Genomic DNA, 21,563 nt, shown 5'->3' on the forward strand with positions numbered 1-21,563 from the left:
TTTTTTGTTTTTTTCACAAGAATGTTTTTTTTTAATATATTTTATTGATTTTTTACAGAGAGGAAGGGAGAGGGATAGAGAGTTAGAGATATCGATGAGAGAGAAACATCGACCAGCTGCCCCCTGCACATGTCCCAATGGGATGTGCCTGCAACCAAGGTATATGCCCTTGACCGGAATCGAACCTGGGACCTTTCAGTCCGCAGGCTGACGCTCTATCCACTGAGCCAAACCGGTGCTGGCAACAAGAATGTTTTTTTATAGAAATGTCAAATGAGGCTATTTTCTTAGCAAATCATCTAGAGCATTAGCTGGCGAAATTTAAGGAAAAAAAACCCTAAGTTTTTGAAAGATACAAATAACTTTTCTAACAAAGTTAACTTCTATTTTTGTTTAAATATGAACAGAATCTAGCCCAATTCTTTTTCATTTTGCTTAGTTAGGAAGGGCCTATAGATGGGACAACTAGGACTCAGAAACAAAACTGGCAGATACCTGTTTGTAAAGAAGCAGGTTTGCTCAGCGGTGGCACTGCTGACACTTTGCTTGGGATAATTCTTTGTTGTGGAGAGCCCTGTAGGATGTTGATCAGCGTCTCTGATGTCTACCTACTAGATGCCAGTTAAATCACCCCTTACAGATAAAGTAATCTAAATTATCTGCAGTCTTCATGAAATAGTTCTTGGGCCAAAATACCCCCACTTAAAAAGTCATGGACCGTAGAATTTGCAATATATTGGAGCCTTGTAATTCCCATATAAGTTATTTGTAGATCTTTATTTGGCCATCATTAATAAAATTAAAGGACCAATGTGACTACTTTCAAATTACTAAGAATGAAGTGGTGAGGACTCCTGGGTACTTGTCTCAAAAAGCAAAGACTTCTAAGAGACAGAATTGAGAACAATGAACAATTAATTTGTGTTTTGAGGATCTGCCTCAAAGAATGCATGACTCTGCCTGTGTCTTTGACTTGGGGCTGGTGAGTGAAGAGTTGAAGAGTACTTACATTTTCCCAAATGCGAGGCTTTGGTTATAGGGTGTGCACTTAACTTATATGGTCTTTAATTTTATGCAGATGCATTGATATGGAAGGTAGTGAATATTTATCTTATCCTGGAAGGACACAATTTTCCAAAAAATCAGCCACATGCATTCCTATAGGTGGGAGAAGCATCTTCTGCCTTCTCTCGTATATTATCACCATTTGCTTTCTCAAAAGATTAGTGTCAGTTATTTGGCCAAAGACCATCAGTGTTGTATTAATATATGAAAACGATAGCACCATTTTTCACTTGGTTACTGCTAGTGATGGTATTGCATGCTTTCTGGAATTTGTCCTCTCTCTTCCTTTCTTGCTTCTTGTCTTCAGACTTGTTTTCTATTATAAGAAGGCCCTACCTTTTTCTGCCTAACCAGTCTAGTCCACGTATCATATATCTCTTATAATGAAGGTTCTGTTGGCATCTGGCTAAGGAAAATAATGACAGAATAAGCCCCCAGAGTACTCTGATTTCTCCTCCCTCTGTTGTGGTCATAAAGGAAGAGAATTGTAGCTTTCATTTTTCTCAGTAGTCTTTATTTTGTAACATTTATGTAATTTATTTTTTTAAATATGTTTTTATTGATTTTAGAGAGAGGAAGGGAGAGGGAGAGAGAGATAGTAACATAAATGATGAGAGAGAATCATTGACCAACTGCCTCCTGCACACCCTCCTGAGGATCTAGCCTGCAGTCCAGGCATGTGCCCTGACCTGGAATCGAACTGCTATCTCCTGGTTCACGGTTTGATGCTCAACCTGGGAGCCATACTGCCTGGGCTTCTTAGTAGTCTTTAGACAAAAAACATTGTTAGACTTTGCGAATGTGGATAGAAAGCAGATTGATATTAAAACATATATGGATTATTACATCACTGTTAAGAGTAGCAAATAAAAAGGATGAACTGACTAGAAAAAAGTTGTATTATCACAGGAATCTGTTATTTTTTGTATCTCTCTCTCTCTTTCTCTCAGTGAATGTTTTATCTGTAATAGTGGCCTGCAAGATACTGGAACTTCTTTACCCTTTCAAATCTCTGAATTATTATCAATATTTCTTATGTTGCTTTATTTTGTATTAAATGACAAGTTGCAGATTGAAATGTGTGTGCATGCTTCCTTTTGCTGTAGAGTACCGGATAGGCTAAATAACATGCTAAACAAAGTAAGTTTATCGAGAACAAAACAACAGAAGGGAAAATAGTTTGATTTTTCCAATGCAGGTTTTTTAAATGATGTTATTTTAAAAAATTCTATTATCATAATGGTTTTTTAAAGTTGTTGAAACTATTAAAGGAATTTCTAAGTTGAAACTTTTAGACATTTAGCTACATGATTTACATATTCATGCAGTTAAACAGATTATTTGAAAAAATGTTGGAAAATATTCAAAAGTTTTTGTATGTTTTAGTAGAAGCAAAATTATCTTAATTTAAAAAATAGTGTTCTTTTCTACCTAATAATCATAACTATAATATCAACTGACATGCATAAATTTTTTAGTATGTGCTAGACATTGTTATAAGTTATTTAATTTAGGCCATATAGTGACTTATTAGGAGAAAATATTATTATTCCCAGACAGTTTCTTACCTACTAAGTGGCCTAGCTTTTGATCCTTGGATTTCAACACAAGAGGTTTGCCTCCTTAGCCTGCATTCTTAAAGACTATTCTCTGTTTTATAAAGATTTTCTTAATCATCAATACATATTCACACATACAAGTTTCTTCTATTTTTGGCAAATAAAATTGCAATAAATATATGTAGAACACCAACATTCTAGGCAGTATTAAAGACGTGCTTAGTCAGGCATGACACTAGATGGAAGACTTTAAAGGACCAAACTCTTGTGAAATATAAAGGAAACATAATTAACACTTTTATATTAAACTAGAGGCCCTATGCACGAAAATTCGTGCAAGAGTAGGCCTTCCTTTCTCCGGCTGCCGGCACTGACTTCCCACTGGCACCTAGGACCCGGGCTCCCCTCTGGCTGCCAGCAGGCACCTGGGACTCAGGCTTCACTCTGGCCCCGGCTTTGTTCAGAAGGACATCCAGAATGACGTCTAGAAGGACATCTGGTCTAATTAGCATATTACCCTTTAATTATTACAGATTGGAAGATTATGTTAACTATCTTGTAAGATTGCAATGAGGGTGTGATATACCCAGTGTTAGATCTATAGAGATATAGATAAAGATATAGATATTGAAACAAATATAGATATAGAATACAAACAGCCATAGATATAGACATAGACACAAATATTATATATAATACTTTATTATAGGAATGGGAAGAGAGGAAAGGAATTCAGTTGTCTAAACCAGAAGTCAATTAGGGCTTCACTAAAGATCTGTGGTTTGCAATTTTAGCAAATACATTTCTAATGAATCTTCTTCAGGAAGTTCTGCACCACATAGCTTACTCCTTGTTATAAATGTCTCTATATTTGAACCTGACTGTAAACATATGTATATAATAATAATGCTCTATTTAAATACCTTTTCTGAGACTCCATGTTATTTTTGTGCTTTCTGTTGGTGGGGAATTTAATATTCTACAGATTGCATATCATTTAGGACTATAACTTAGATGGACATTTTGTAAAAGGAAAGATATAATGAAGATAACAGGTAAAGAGCAATCATTGCACCTTAAAATTCTAATTTTACAAAATATTTAATATAACTCAACACTGCCTATTTGTATAAGAGAAGGGTTTCATTTAGGGAAAATCAGAACCTCAAAACTCATGTTGATGCTGTGGCTAGACATATCCTTTTAACATATGTAGCCTGTAAAGATCTACTTTCTAAGCCTCTTACTTAAAAGACTACTAATTCAAACTGCACAGTAATCATGTTGGAAAATGGCAAACAAAATAGTCATATTTCCATAAGGTTGGCCCTCCCTCCTTTTATAATTATTGGCATTTGGCAAGGGTGACCCTTGCTCTTATCATGCGATAGGCCTTATGTTCATTATGGTGAAACGAAATGAAAGCTCATCAAAATTTTCAAGCATTAGATACCCCATTTTTCTATTAGTATACATCCTCTCACAAAAGTGTGTTTTTCACAAGATCTTATAAAATGCTAGATTATCCCTAAGTTACACAGGACTATGTTAGTCACACCTTGGATATTAGACATTCTGTTTATTTTGACATACAGACAACTAATATTCTTATCAGTATTTTGTTGAACATGTACACCAAAGGGTAATTCAACTTAAATGTTGAAAAATAAATCTGTTCTGAAAATATCGTCTGACCCATTCCACCTGGACAGTATGTGTTCTGTGGGTATGTCCTCACAGTGTGCCATCCAATTTTTTTTCTGCATTATTCTTCACTATTTTATTCAGGTACAGTCTTTGAACTTTTTTCCCCCTTATTATCTGTATTATGGTTAGTGTAAATTTATATTTCCAAACCTTTAGGAAGGTTTTGAGATGGTTTCATTATAATTAATTAGGAAGGTTTTATGCATGATCAGTTTTCTGTACACAATGTTATATTACAGCACCATTAGTGCAGACATAGAATCAATCATTCTATTCCAGAGAACTTTCAACAAATTTCTTATTTAGAAATGCTCACATTTACATTATTATCCTTTCCCTGGAGAAACCAGCATTTCACCTAAATTTCTCAATTGTTTCAGATTGAAATATGCAGGGCTATATATTGAGTCCAATACTTTGTAGTGCCTTTGTGAGCTTACTCTTAATGTTAAGAGTAATATGTTTTTTTCCTGTTTTCCTGTTAGGTTTAAGTATTAACTTGAAAGTAGTAAAATAATATATATGCATATAAATAGGCTTTCACCTTTAGTTTTGTCATGCTCCTCACCCCATAGGTCATAGACTAAATGAGTTAATTTATCTTAGCAACATAAGAAATTGAATGGGAAAACAAAAATGTACACCAGGGTGTGTGTATGCTCATAATAAAAGAAAATGTAAGATGTAATAGCCCAGTTTTCTTAAATGAGTTTTTGTTTACTATACAATAATTGTTTTTAAAATTTGAAAGAGAGCCAGTAAGAAATAAATTGAAATCATTTTTCATAGTGTAAAGCATCAGTGATATTTCTGTGTTTTCCAATAGAAATGTTAATTACAAGAATTTATTTTAATAATGTCCTGTCTAGTTCCAAATTACTACCAGGAATGAAGGAATTTGTGTATACAATTCCAAATTTTCTAAACCTAGACTATTCCTATTTTTGATTTTGGAGAATGAGTTATTCTTAAATAAAGAACTAAATTAGATGTCTTTTTCATATCAAGCATCGCTACTTTTTCTACACTTTAATAAAAATTATATTAAAAGATATTCTGGTAGTACCCACATTATCTGTTTGCAAAATGTTATAGATGCAAAGTGGATAAGATACAGAGAGAGCTGTGACAGATCATTTGCTTGGTATAGAGAGAAAAATTAGCAATGAACTGATATTCTATTATAAGGATTAGAAAGTATGGGAATCTACTAACAGAATTTTACTATTTTAGATCTCTACTGATTATTTATATCCTATGTATGTATATATATATACATATGTGTATATATAAAACTTATTTTTTTAGATAAAGGATTGACGGTCAGCAACATTATTTGTTGTAGGATTTATTCTGCCTGTTATTTTCTTTTATTTCTAAACTTTAAGAATTGAGTGAGTTTCCTCATTGTTCTGATGCATCTTTTTAAAATGTCATGCTCCAGGGTAAACTTATTTTTTTATGATCTTCAGAATTTTTTTACTGACATAATAGAAATGATTATTTATCTCCCCACATGTTCAAATGGCATTAAACTGCTTTAGGGTTATTTGCTTCACAAGACTTAGTATTGATCCACATTTTTAACTGACTAAATAAGAAAAATGTAGTCTTTACAAAATAGCTAGAAAGATTGATTTAACTGATGATTTTGTTTTAATAATTTTTGAAATTATTGCAGAAAACTGATAGTGAAAAGGCATGTCTGAGACTGCTTCAAGGGGAAGGACTTCTCTTTAAAAGATTAAGATGGAATAAACTCATTATTTTCACTATGTATCTTAAAGACTTTTCTAGAGATATGCAGATCTAAGTATATTGCAGGAGAAAAACCTGTTATTGAGGAATCACTCATAAAGTAGTCTAATTTTATTGCTTTAAATTGAACTAAAATATGTTCACTTTGTTAAACATAATGGAATCTCAGACATTTATATTTATACTAGAGGCCCAGTGCATGAAATTTGTGCACTCAAGGGGGGAGGCTCATCCTGGACTCTGCCCTCTCGCAGTCTGGGAGCCCTCAGGGGATGTCCAACTGACGGCTTAGGCAGTGGAGTGGGCCTAAAGTGGCAGTCGGACATCCTTAGCACTGCCACGGAGGCAGGACAGGCTCCCGCCACTGCCACTGTGCTCTCCAGTGGTGAGCCCAGCTCCAGGCTTCTGGCTGAGCAGCTCTCCCCCTGAGAGATTGCACTGACCATCAGGGGGCAGCTCCTGCATTGAGCATCTGCCCCTGGTGGTCAGTGTTTGTTATAGTGACTAGTCATTCTGCTGTTCAGCCAATTTGCATATTAGCCTTTTATTATATAGGATAAAGGCCCAGTGCACAGGTGGGGTCTAGCCAGCCTGCCCTGATGGGAGCCCCTGATCGGGGGGCGGGGTCCCATTGCGGGCGGGGCTGGCAGGGGCGAGGGGCTGTGGTCATTCTGGTTGTACTAGTCATTCCGATGGTTCTGCTGTTTTGGTCACTGGGCTTTTATTATATAGGATGTCTATTTTTTGTCTAGCTGAAGATTTTTGAATTTGAAATAACCTGCCCTTTTGGAATATTCTGATATTGTTAGATCCACTATTAGCCTCACTGAGAAATGAGCCAATAACTGCCACAAATAGCTCTCCAGGGTAAATATAATTGGTCAGTCATATGTCCCTACACACCTTTCTTACATGTCCACCTGCACTGATTAGTTTTATCAATTCACATCGAAGAAATGCTACAGTTTGGCAGAAAAGGTGAATTATCAATCTATATTCATCACTGAAATAGAGATAATTAAGCACAAATTAAGGCACAATATTTATAATTTATAAGAGTAACTTGTATAAAATATCAGAATCTTAATTAGCTGAAGCACATAATCAAAAGCTTATGCATGCCATTTGATTGCAGGTCAAAGGTAACATGCTATTTAGATGTCATCATATTTGTTTTGTTTTTAATATATTTTATTGAGTTTTTACAGAGAGGAAAGGAGAGAGATAGTTAGAAACATCGATGAGAGAGAAACATCGACCAGCTGCCTCCTGCACACTCCCCACTGGGGATGTGCCCGCAACCCAGGTACATGCCCTTGACCTGAATCGAACCTGGGACTCCTGAGTCCGCAGGCCGACGCTCTATCCACTGAGCCAAACCGGTTTCGGCATCATCATATTTGTTTTTTAGCAGATATATCTTTGGTCCATTACCTGACAATGCAAAGAATAGGCAAACAATAGCTATTTTATCAGGGAATGAGAAGTTTGGCTATATTTGCCTAATAATTTGTGTGTCTTGTTTAAATACACATCTGGAAGTGGGGAAGTGGCTCAGTGTTTATCAAGGTAGAAACCAGAGTGAGATCAAAAATTTGCGTGGAAAATTACATTGTGACATCATCATAATAGTTATTTATTGAGTGCTTATTCTACACTAGGCACTGTGCTAAATTCTTCACATGAATTATGTACTCCAATTCACAACCGTCTTAGAAGGTCATCTTGTTATCAGGTTTCTCTTTTAGATATGGAAAAATGGGGCTCAGAAAAAAACAAATTTACAAAGGTCATGAAGCTAATCCATGTGGAGAAGAAACCAAACTGGTTATTTACATGAAGGACAAGACGTATTGCCTTTCCCAAATTTTGAAGTGAGGCCTATGTGATGAACTTAACAATATCTATTCTTGAAAATATAAATTTTATCTTTTAAGAAATGTTGTTTTAAAAATGATTATGTGAAGAGTACTCGTTTTTCAAGAAAGGAATTCTCATATATTTTACATCTTTTTTTTAATGTAGAACCCACATTATCTGACCTTTCTTGATGTGTTTTGAAACTGTGAGGAATAGTTTAGCATAATGAGAATGCATACTAAAACTAAAATTATGTAATGTATAATAAACATAAGAGAAATATTTGAAACTAAACTTGAGAGTGGCATAAATGCTGGAGTAAATTGTACCCCGTGTCTAAAAGCTTCCTAACACCAGCTGCTGTTTAAGACCTCTCCTGTTGAAGCCTTTTGTTCATGATGACATGACCTGAAGGAAATCTTTTAGAAAAATAAAATAATGTTGTTAAAAATAAGCCACGTTTTCTAGTTACTGAAAATAAGTAACGAATGTTTGAATTTGGTCAGTTAGCTTTCCCTTATTATGTGTTTTAAGTCATGGCAACCCCATAACTATACTTAGCTATACACTTGAATTAGACTTAAGATTACTGTAATTTTAGTTCTTTTCCAGTGAGGTTACTAAATTCTGAGATTTCATATATAATTCATTTTTTATCTATAGATTGATCTCTCATATTGAACCTATTAGGGCAATATTGAGTGAGATCCAGAAGGGTCTGATTTCATTTTGAATCTTTCCTTTTATGAGAGTTGATTTTAAGTAATTTACTTAATTTTCAAACTTTTATTTCAGGATACTTATTTGCATGAATCAAAATGAATGTGCACACCCCTGGGAACACAGACAGGGCTTGACGACAATGATACATCGAGAGTTAGAGGTGAATTGTTGCGCAGGGGTCCCCGCACAGGGACACAGGTCTGACAGGAATGGTAGGGGAGCTAGGGTGCCCTTTTAGAACCCATCTTCCCCACTCTTACTGAAGCACCACTGAAAGACGAGGCAGTGATGGCGAACCTATGACACGCATGTCAGAGGTGACGCGTGAACTCATTATTTTGGTTGATTTTTCTTTGTTAAATGGCATTTAAATATATAACATAAATATCAAAAATATAAGTCTTTGTTTTACTGTGGTTGCAAATATCAAAAAATTTCTATATGTGACACAGCACCAGAGTTAAGTTAGGGTTTTTCAAAATGCTGACACGCCAAGGTCAAAAGGCTCGCCATCACTGGACTAGGGGGATGTTTGTTTGTATGTGGCTTTGGGGATGTGGTGATGGTGGGAGAAACGTGTTTTTAAAGCATTTCTTGAAGACAGTTGTATAGGAGTTTTAAAAGCTGGATAACTGATTGTTGTATTAATGTTAAAACCACCTTTTACAAACATAAAAATAACTAGTATGTCTCCAGACTTGATAATTAATAAGAAAACAAGATCATGGACGCCCAGGAATGTGCAGTGGCTTTGTCCAAATTAGATACCACTGTGGTGGAGTCCATTTGAACACATATCATTTCAGTTAAAACCCAGTTCTCTTTTGTGGTAACAAATTAGCTCTTCAATGTAGCCTAGTATTTATAAAGTAGAATAAGAATGCAAAAGAGGTTTTGAATGTTCTAACTTGGCATCTTTTTATTTCTTTTAAATCATTTTGTAATGACAACTTAATTATGGTGATATTCTGATAAATAGAGTATTTTAATGCAAGATCTCAGCAAAATTCTTAGCGTATTCCAACCTGATAATTTAATAAAGGAGAAAACACTGTGTTTGCATAATGCTTTATTTCCTTTTACAGTCCATATCTTAAGACCAAAATTTTTAAAAACTTCTCATGTATGTTTCCTTTCCACTAAATGCAATCAATAAAAGTACTAAATTAAACAACACAAGTAAATAACACATATTTAATAATGCCCTGAAATTAATGTTTCTTTTTCATTTTAAAAATCTCCTATTTTTTTTTGTTCATCACTTGAGCACCTGTTGTCACAAACTTTGTATTGTGCATCATTTCTTTTCTAAACTCTTACAAATTAGTTGTTGGGTAATTTGGCTGGTGCCTCACAAACTGTAATAAACTCAATTACATCATGTAGTTTTTATCCTCCCTGCCCGCTGTTCATTCTCAATGTGAGAAATCATAGAGTATCAGTGACAGGAGGTCTGGCTTTCAGGCAGACTTTTGTAATTATTCCCACTGAGGCACTGTCAATAGGATTAAAATACTGAATCCGGAGCTGTCTGTCCCAGATGAGGTCAGCACTTCGAGCAGTGGGAGTGCTATTTCTATAAGCTGCGCTTTCCCCTTTGCATTAGAGAAGCATGAACATTAATATGACACAAATATTTGAAAGCTCCTATGGAAACAGGCTCACTTTGCCTGAATGAAATAAAATGTCCATCTGCAATAAATAAAATAACAGCGTTCATTAGAATCCCTAACTATGTATATATATATATATATGTAGATTCTGAAATAATATTAAAGTTCAGAAACTTTCAATTACAGAACAATCCACTTATAGTTTGTAATTAATAAACTTTTTGCAGCTGCATAACTGTGGCCGGAAACATCTGCAAAGCCTCATATTTTACACACAGACACATACACATAATTCCTTCAGAAAAAGTTCAATTGTGCTTAAAATCACAGGTCTGGAAACAGGGTAAGACCTGAGGAAGCTGAATCTAGTTGTATTCAATTAGCTCATGGAAGAAGAATTGAGAGGGTTAGGAAAGAAGGAAACCAGGCCGTTGTCTGGAAAAATGATGTGAATGAAAAATAAGAATAAGATCTATTCAGATATTCACTCAAAACTCACTTTATATATAATGTTTCAAAAATCTCCCCTAAATATAAACTTGGTATTGATAAGAATCTATTTTGTTATTTAATTACTCAGATAAAATTGCTACTCCTCAGATAAAAGATAAATTATTATTTATGTGTCTCTAAAATTACTAAATGGGTAAAAAAAGAATATATTGATTATAGATTTTCCAAAATTTTAAATAATTTATAGTTAATTTATTTTACCTAAATGCAGCTTTATAAAAATAGATGAATATGGAAAACACTAGAGGCCTGTTCATGCACCGGTGGGGTCCCTTAGCCTGGCCTGCGGGGATTGAGCCAAAATTGGCTCTCCAACATCCCCCGAGGGGTCCCGGATTGCGAGAGGCTGGTTCTCAGGTGACACACCCAAGAATCGGGCTCCCTCCTCTCTGGTTCCAGGTGCATCACCCGAGAACCACAGCTGCCAAGTCTCTACAGCTCGGCAGCTCCTGCGTTGAGCGTCTGCCCCTTGGTGGTCATTGTGCGTCATAGCTACTGGTTGGATGGTCAAATGGTTGGACTGTCGCTGAGGCTTTTATATATATAGATGTGTTAGACAAAGTAATATATTATCAACAGATAAAATTTAATAATTTTTCTTTGCTTACTTAAATGTTCAGTTTGAAATCACATATTAATAGATGTTATTATATGTAACAGCTTTACTGAAATATAATTCATACACCCATTAAAGTGAACAATTCAGTGTTTTTTGGTATAGTCATAGAGTTGTTCAACTGTCACTGCAAATTAATTTTAGAACATTTTCATCATCTCCAAAAGAAACCCTGTACCCATGAATAGTCACTTGCCATTTCTCCTCACTGTTCCAGCCCTTAGCAACCACTAATCTACTTTCTATCTCTATAGATTTGCTTTTTATGAATATTTCACATTAATCAAAATATACTAGTATGATATATGGTCTTTTGTGACTAAGTTTCTTCACCTAGCATAATGTTTTCAAGATTCATCCATGTGTAATGTGTCAGTATTTAACTCCTTTTGGTGGCTGAATAATACCCCATTGTGTTTGTTTGTTTGTTTTTTGGTCGGCATTTGGGTTGTTTATACTTTTTGGTAATTATGAATAAGTCTGCTATGAATGTTTATATACAAGTTTTTCTGTTGCTATATGTTTTCATTTTTCTTGGGTCTATACCTAGCAGTGGAACTATTGGGTAATATGGTAAATGCTTAAACTTTAAAAGGACTATCAGTTTTTTTCCAAAGTGGCTGCAACACTTTATATTTCTAACAGTGATAAGGGTTCTTATTTCTCCATATTTCTACCAACACTTGTTTTATCTGTCTTTTTTTTATTATAGCCATTGTACTTGGTATAAGTGTGATTTCATTGTGATTTCCTGATGGCTAATGATGTTGGGCATCTTTTTGAGTGTGAATTGGTCATTTGTATATCTTCCATTGAGAAATATCTACTCAGATTATTTACATTTTTTGATTGGCTTATTAACGAATTTTTAGTTTTCATAAAATTCTAACTTTTAGATTTCTCAATATCTCATTTTACCCCTCATCAATTTAATGGTGGAAGTGTTTTGTTATTATGCATTCTTTAGAGACTTTGATAGTCTGAGAAGAAACCTGGAACCTACAGAATGATGATTCTAAAAACCTGGACATTCTTTTACAATATAGAAATGTCTAAGCTCCAGGAATGATTCAGTTACTGTGAAAGGCCCAAGGCATTGGTATCTTTCCAGGAATCCCTAATGTGCAGTCATGGAGCATAGATGACTAAGAAAATAGATTATCAGTGCCTTTGTCCAGTATGTCTGAAATTAAAATTGGAGCTTAAGATTTCTAAGAAATTGGCCCATTAAAGACCAGAGAATATTTCTTGGCCATAGAACCCTAGAAGTATGTGGATTTTCTGGGATAGGGTCCTTAGAAATATAATAAGATAAAATATCCCCTAGGTTTACCCTGGTCGGTAATAAACCTAAAGAAACAGGGCAATTCTGAGTATCTGCACCCTCACTCAAAAGGAAGAGATATTCTATTTCACCTAATTGCTTAGTCTAAAGGGTGGACATTTGTCTATGGCTTTTAGGATGGCCTTTATGATTGTTTATTGAGAACACAGAGGCTTTAGACCTGTACCCTGATTGCTCCACAGACTGCCTCCTGGAGGTATATACTCAGAGACCCAGTGTTCCATTACTTAAACACCCACATCCATTGAAGACAGCTATAGAGTGTGCGGTTGTCAGGAGACTTTAATTGAGAATCAGAGTACAGGGATTCAGTATTAATTCCCTTATACGTTTAAATAGCCCTGTGTTGATAGATATTTTGTTGCAGTATTATAACTCTTGAGTAATTTACTTATAAACCCTATTGCCTTTGTGTTCTTCTTAAAGGAATTTAAATTCCAATATTATTTGAACCAATTTCAAATTACCTAGGACAACATTATTATTTAAAATAGTTGAAATTAAATGTGTTAAATGACATTTCTTTCATTGTAGTAGATGCTATAACTGATTTTGAAATATAGTATACTGCAATATAATTTAGTGGATATATTGACGTAAATAATAAAGTTACTCTCTAGTAAACAGAAATTTCATGTGCTTCCTGGATCCCCCTCTTTTTTTTTCTTTGGTATTTTTCCAGAGAACAGACGAAGTGAAACTTGCTTAGTATATGAAATCTGACAAGACGAGGATTATTGGCTCTAGAATAATGAATTTTTATGTTATTTTATTCATTAAGGCCCTAAGGGCTGAAAAAAAATTCAAAAGAATTAATCTGAGGCCTTTGTGGTAACACTGAAAAAGAACTATTACTAAATTAATAGGTAAATTATTTTTTTTTACAAAAGTAATGAAATATTGAAAACAGTTTTTTACATATCCAACTTCATCAATATGATGAAACATTACATAAAGGGATAGTGAACACACAATACCATATATAGATGATGTATTATAGAACTGAACGCCTGAAACCTGTATAATTTTATTAACCAGTGTCACCACAATAAATTCACTAAAACAGAAAAAAATATAAACACACACACAAATACAATGTTCAGTTAAAAAGCAAAAACATCAAAAGGCAGGAAATTAAAATGGTATGTTTTTTATTGTAACTAACTTTACCATAGTCGCATAGTATATTAATTAAAGTTTTCTTTCAGTTCAAATGCTGTTGAACAAATTGAGAAATAAAGCAAAGGAAGAAAAGTTTTAAAACTGTGATTGCATGATTCCTAGAAAGTTATTTCTGTATATTTTGTAGTTATGTATGAAGTGAATTTGTCTTTGTTTGAGGTTTCAGAAGTCATTTACCCCTAAAAATGTTTTTATTAGTACTTTTTAGAAAAGCAGCTGCATTTATAGAAGATAAATTGTCTTGATTTCCAGGTAGCCTTTTTGGAGCAGTTTTGAGAACTCGTCTGATTCTTCCTATGTAGTTGACTCTCAGATATGTCAGTCCACCCCAGTTTCTGTCACTGAGTATTTTACTGAAGTTATTTCATGTAGTGATTTCATCTAAAATTTTAATTTTTAAGAGCATCTGTTACTTTCTTCCCAAACTTTTTAACCACCCAATTGCTCACTGTTATCGTAAAAGACAGCTTAGGTTATTGCACATTCTTGACTTAATACCATAGCTCCAAAAATTTTGTACAGTAACACCCCTTATTAGTGGGGGATACATTCCAAGACATCCAGTGGAGGCCTGTAACATGAATAGTACCTCACACTATACTATGTATATACTATGTTTTATTCCTTTACATACCTACCTATAATAAAACTTACTTTATAAATTAGGCACAATAGATTGACAATAATTAACCTATAATAAAACTAGAGACCTAATGCACGAAATTCGTGCAAGAGTAGGCCTTCCTTCCCCCAGCTGCCCGCACCGGCTTCCCTCTGGCACCCGGGACCCGGGCTTTCTTCTGGGCGCCGGCAGGCACCTGGGACCTGGGTTTCCCTCGAAGCCCCGGCTTTGTCCAGAAGGACAGAAGGACGTCTTATCTAATTAGCATATTACACTTTTATTATTATAGATAACAATTATAACAATGTACTATAATAAAAGTTATGTGAACGTGGATTCTCTCAAAGTCCTGTTGTGCTATACTCATCCTCCTTCTTGTGATGTTGTGAGATGATGCGATGATGAGATGAAGTGAGGTGAATGAAGCAGGCAATGTGACATTGGTTAGGCTGCTATTGATCTTTGACAGACAGTGCATCAGGAGAATCATCTGCTTTGGGTGATTCCGGATCATGGAGCCATGCCAATTGAATGTGGGTAACTGAAACTGCAGAAAGTGAAACTGTGAAGGGGGTGGAGGGTGGCGAGGGGGACTCCTGTACTTCTTTTTAATAAGTCTAAATTAATAGTTCCATAGAGGTTAAGTAAAATACTTTCCTGTTACAACTCATTATTTTCAATATTAACTGAACTGAAACAAAATATTACTTCAAAGAAAAAATGTTAAGACTTTTATGACCACATTTTCCAATATTGTTTCTGTCATTATCTATTTAATAATAGCCATGCATGTTCTCCATAATTTTGCAGGAATTGTCAGTGACAAAATTCATAATGAAATTAAGGATACCAATTTAATATCTCTTCTGTAGGTATGTTAGAATATTATTTCATAGTTTTCTAAGTTAAAAATGGCTTTAAATTTGTAACGGGGTATAATTAAAGAAATAGGGACACATTGAAAATAAATTTTTAGGGTTGCTAAAGCCCTTGAGAGCCATTGAATAAGTGCCAAACTATGGTTCATTCAACAGTCGACACTGGTAGAATAGCACATGGTTGCGTATCAGTAGTCCTGTGTTCTAAATCCAGTTTCAACCTAGACAAATGGACTTATTTGAAGAACTCAGGTTACTTTTGCTTCAAATCTATTTTCTTATCTGTTAAAGTGGTAACAGAATTTAATGTAAATTTGAAAGTTGAATGATAAGGATTTTACAGTTTTCTACCCTCTATATTCTACAAATCATGTATGTTGAGAGAGAAAAAAAATGTACCTCTTTGTTTGTGAGGAAAACAGGAATAAGTCTTTCGTTAGAGGCTTTTATTTGCAATTGGAGCATGGAAATTTGAGGGATTGCACTAGGTAGTTGGCTGCCTAGTAACTCTGGAAGACTTCCCTTGTAGATGTTAAATCATGTTACCACTGTGTTCTCATCTCCCTGCTTCCTAACCTCCTCTCCTGTAAAATCTAAGTAAATATGCACATGATATCATCAAAGACTCAATGTACACCTTCTCTTGCTCCCTCCCTTTCTTTATTACTGTCTCTTTTTCTTTTTTAATTCTCTGGGTCTTAATGTAATCAAGCTGCAGGTTGCGAATAAAGCCTTGCCTTCTCTATTTTATGGATGGTATATCTGGATGTTGAATTACAAATAATACTTAGAGCAAGAAACAGTGAATACTTAAAGAAAGACTGAGAAATTCATGCTCAGTTCTTTAACCTAGCAGTTCACCATTCTTTTATGTGGCAAGATCTTATCTTTATAAACATTTTAAGTGTTATATTTTTATATTATTTTATAATCAATTTCATTGTTCTCTTGATGCCTTAGATTTGTAGTAATTGCTACTGAGAACGTGTGAAGGTACATTAAGCTTCGTTGCTTAATATGTTATGTGTGCTTTCCTCTTGTATGAATTGAGAAAGCCAACCAAAGGCGGACTGGCTTTTGAGCTCAGTAGTGTATGGTATATTTACAAAAAGTTGATTGTAGTGCTGTTTCTGTATCTAACACTTACCTATCACAATATAACAGATCTTTAAATTAAGTTTCTAAGTTATCTAAATTACCCATCTTTTTCATGTAAAACAGGCTTATTTTCTTGAAACTCAGAAAGTGATTTTGAACTCTCAAATGTATCAAAATCACGAGTTAAAAAATCAGCATGTGAACAAAAATAGAGAATGATTCACCATTGTTTTTTCTGGAGAATATACCTTCTTAAAAAAAGATTGTTTTTCCCACCAAATAGTGAAAATGTGATTCAGTTACTGAGTAATGCCCAAATTAAGAACATTAAATAAACTTAAATGTAAATTTAGGTTAAATATTAACTAATCTTTATAGATATGATTTATTAATTTCTATTAAATTTGAAGGTCACTAAAATGTAAATAGATATTCATTTAAAAATATGAAGGATACATTGAATTTATTTAATATGTTCAATGTATGATACCATATGTTAATAAAAAATGTTGAAATAATATAATTTTAGTTTGCTAAATTTTAATTAAAAATAAATATAGAAAATATCCAGTGATAGTAAATGGTTCATGGTTACTTGATTTAATAATAAATAAGCTGTAAGTGGGTAAAAACAACTTCAGTAAGAGGTGATCGCGATGTTTTCTGTACTTATCTACTCATTGCTGAAAGCATTTGCTGTGTTCGTGTGACTATACCCTAAGCTTCTCTCAGCAGGTGAGAAACAATCCTCAGTCTGTTTATAGTTGATGGCTTTCTCCTTAATACTGGTGGAATAGGTGTCTCCTATTTATGAGATTTCATTATTATTAATAACAAGGGAATTCACTTATTGGAAAGCAACCTGTCTTATAAGTTAAACTAAAGGCCCGGTGCATGAAATTTATACACTCGGGGAGAGGGGGATGTCCTCTAGCCTGATTGCCCCAAAGAGGTAGGCCAGAGCTGGGGGTCCCGCTTTCGCAACCCGTGGAGCCGGGAGGCGGCACCCCCAGGATCCCCAGACAGGCCTTGCTGCATGGAGGCAGGACCCCCAGGCGGGCTCCATGCTGCACACTCAGCGTCAAGCCCAGCCCCGCCCTCCTGTGCTTGCCTGCTGTGCGTGCAGCCATCTTGTGAAGGCGTGGCGATCACTTAGGCTCTTATTAGTAAGGATTGGTTGAAATTATATTTTGAAGTTTTCTGAAAATTGGAAGGGAATATATTTCTATCATTTTCAGGTGAAAAAATTTGCACCATTGTTTCTAGTAGATGATGAAACTTATTTTTTATATTTTTCATTATAAATCAAATTAACACAAAATGTTAATTTATAGATATATTTTTTAAAATATATTTTTAATGATTTCAGAGAGGAAGGAAGAGGGAGAGAGAAATAGAAACATCAGTGATGGGAGAGAATCATTGATTGGCTGCCTCCTGCATGTACCCCACTGGGGATCGAGCCTGCAAACCAGGCATGTGCTCTTGACAGGAATCAAACCAGGGATCCCTCAGCCTGTGGGCGGACACTCTAGCCACTGAGCCAAACTGGCTGTATTTGATGAAGAAAACATAAATTTTTGAGTGTGTTAATGCAGCTTAACAAACAAGTTAATTCTATTGAAATTAACATTACCCTTAATTAACTATTTTAATATTTTGTCTAAAATAAATTATGCTTATGTTTAGTTTTGGGCTCTTGACTTTGAACTGATGCCAACTATAAGTGCAAGTTTGCTGTGTCATTTCATTTTTATTATTTTGTCTAAAAATGTAGTATCATAAAATATGGTTATTGATATATACTAACATAAAAGGTTATCATAAACAGCTTGTTTTTCACAAATCATATTTCATACTTTATTCTTTGCAAAATATTACTGAACTTGAAAAAAGATCTACTTGCTCTCATGCTTCTATTTTCACTTTCTTTTGCATACCCAGCCTGTGGCCGCGGGTTCTACAAATCTTCCTCTCAAGATCTGCAGTGCTCTCGTTGCCCAACTCACAGTTTTTCTGATAAAGAAGGTTCCTCAAGATGTGAATGTGAGGATGGGTATTATAGGGCTCCATCTGACCCACCATATGTTGCGTGCACAAGTAAGTTCCTAATAGTAAAGTTACAAAAGGACTTTCACATCCCTTCCTGTCATTGAGATAGGCATAGAATTTGTGAATACACTCACAAATCTTTATTATTATTAAATATTTAAAATTTGTTCATACACCGCTAAGGCTAAACACTAATGTAAAATACACCTTACTTCAACTTCAATGTAATTTTTATGTTTTCAAAATCAAGATGCATTTTAATAATATTTTTCACATCTATTTATGGGAATCATAAAACGTAAAAAGTTATTTATTTGAGTTTCACATGTGTATGAAATGCGATTAAAAAGTAATGGTTTGCAAATTAAAATTCCATCACTAAATAGAGCAAATCTCACATCTTGGTGCTTCAATTAATGAGTGCTTGAGAGACCCAAATCCAAACCAAATTCCAGACAGTCCTATAAATCATTCTTGAGTGCATTGAAAATGAATAGATGTATTCTCTGTTATATGCTTAAAAAGAAAACTATTTTTAAACAACTTCACAACTGTTTTTTTTAGGTGCATTAACTGTTCTTTTTAATTGCTTGGAAGCAAAGTAGCTAAAGACCGTGGCAAAAGTACAAAGACAGTTGTTATCCTGTTTTCATTTTGACATATTAAATGGAAAATAAATAAAGCCTCTTGCCAAGCGAATTCAAGGAGGCTTTTATATGGCTTCTCTAGGAAAGGTAATGAAATGTTTATGTGAAAGAAAGCATTGCAACTAGTTTTGTGTATGGTAATTGAGCCACTAGCTTAATGCCCCACATGGATCTTTAGTGCATTTTGTTTGCTTTTTTTCCTATTTTTGTTTATTTGTTTATTTATTTTTGGTTTCCGAAGGGCCTCCATCTGCACCACAGAACCTCATTTTCAACATCAATCAAACCACAGTAAGTTTGGAATGGAGTCCTCCTGCAGACAATGGGGGAAGAAACGATGTGACCTACAGAGTATTGTGTAAGCGGTGCAGTTGGGAGCAGGGCGAGTGTGTTCCTTGTGGGAGTAACATTGGATACATGCCCCAGCAGACTGGATTAGAGGATAACTATGTCACCGTCATGGACCTGCTGGCCCACGCTAATTATACTTTTGAAGTTGAAGCTGTAAATGGAGTTTCTGACTTAAGCCGATCCCAGAGGCTCTTTGCAGCTGTCAGTATCACCACTGGTCAAGCAGGTATGGTTTTTTGTTTGCCTTTACTAAGTGAATAATGTCCCTACATAAGTGAGGTGTCTCACTTGAATATTTCCTTAACTTGGCTACACAGAACTCAATTATTCCAGCTTGTTGATTATTCACACCTTTAGCTTGTCTTTGTTATTTCTCCTGTTGCCTGTTAAACCATTACTAGACTCATTAACATCTCCTCCAGAGATCTGGCAGGAGAAATAAAAGGGATAAATTGTAAACCAGTTAGGACTGCTCTTAGACTAGAAAGTCTGCTGAAAGATCTAGAGGAGGAGTGTGGGTATATTGGATAAAATGAAATGCAGAATATTACTTGCATTTTTACCTTCTTGTGTGATATGTGCTCATGGTCAAAATCTACCTGAGAATTAAGGATAATGGAAGGGTTGGCTGCACTGTCTCACATAGTGTTAACCAATATTTTACCAGATAGAATGCGTTATTTACACCATGTGGCAAGTCTGAATTAAATTTTGCAGCAGGGAATTGTAAGTTCATCAGATTTGTGATGATATAACGTTTACAATATTGAATTTCATACTGGGGAGGTCTCATGTCAATTTCAGAAGAAATGAATTAGGATGTATAATAACAACGACTATGAACTTATAGTTGATTTGGCCTAAAAGCAGTTTTCATTTATTTTCTTACTCGCATTTGAGATGCCCTATTCAGTCATTCTTCACGTTGCTAAGTATGTTTTGGAAAGTACAAAGTGGGAAGGATGTTTCATGAATTAGAGATTTTCTAAACCTTCAGAAAAATATTATTACTGAAGAAAGTTTCAGAACTTGAGGGCTTTCTCAAGCTTTTGAAAATTCTAGCTGCTGAAGGAAGATGCTATGTATAGATGTAGCCAAGTGTTATGTTATCGTCATTAATAAAACTGGACCTACGCTGGAGCCCTGAGTTCTGTGAGCATCATAATAAGCTTATAACAAGGTCTTCTTGATCTTTGGCTAACTGTCAAAAACCAGTATTAGCCAAAACTCCTGGACATAGACTAATCTATTCTTCATTTCTATGCCAATTTTAGCAAAGTTACCTATTTAAATGATATCTGAAGAATGAAAACTATGCATATGGCTTCTGCTTACCATTCTGAACAGATTAGTAGGTTCTTATTCTAAAGGTTTCTCTTTGATATTTAAAAGGCTATTGCAAATCAGATCTCCGCTGTAAAATCAGAAGTCTGGAGGTAAAATAACCTAGATACTTTTAAATCTTCAAACATTAGACAAAAGCAATAACTGATATTTGGATTGATGTATTTTATTTACCCTACTCTATTTACTAGTCTTAAAATGCTTGTTGTTGTTATATATTTTTGTTTGTGTCGCTTTATATTGAAATTTGTCATCATAACTCTACAGTGAGTGTGTTTTAGACATTTTAGGTTGTCCTAGCTGGTTTGGATCAGTGGATAGAGTGTTGACTCACAGATTGAATGGTCTTGGGTTCGATTCCAGCCAAGGGCACATACTTCATTTGCAGGCCTGATCCTTGGCCCTGGCCCTGGGTTGGGGTGAATGATAGAGGCAACCAATCTATGTGTCTCTCTCACATTGATGTTTCTCTCTATCTCTACCCCTCTCTCTAAAAATAAATGGGAAAATATCCTAGGGTGAGGCTTCACAACAACAAAAATCTTTAGATTTATGATTGTGACACTGGCTCTATCTTTGGAATCATTAATAGGACTCTGAGGTCTACTGAGCTAGAATAACTGTGCATTC

The 21,563-nt window shown here is 34.8% G+C and overlaps 1 protein-coding gene across 5 annotated transcripts in view; it reads left to right on the forward strand.

The window, feature by feature from the left end:
- Nucleotides 1-21,563, forward strand: part of EPHA7 (EPH receptor A7) — a 169,881-nt gene that overhangs the window by 39,571 nt on the left and 108,747 nt on the right. For all 5 annotated transcript variants that reach the window (XM_006778241.2, XM_006778242.2, XM_006778243.2 and 2 more), the window contains exons 4-5: nucleotides 18,484-18,639; nucleotides 19,480-19,815. In XM_006778241.2, coding sequence (XP_006778304.1) covers nucleotides 18,484-18,639; nucleotides 19,480-19,815 — 492 coding nt within the window. The remainder of the gene's footprint in view (nucleotides 1-18,483; nucleotides 18,640-19,479; nucleotides 19,816-21,563) is intronic.

This window comes from Myotis davidii, unplaced genomic scaffold, assembly GCF_000327345.1.
Source record: "Myotis davidii unplaced genomic scaffold, ASM32734v1 scaffold269, whole genome shotgun sequence".
NCBI lineage: Eukaryota > Metazoa > Chordata > Mammalia > Chiroptera > Vespertilionidae > Myotis > Myotis davidii.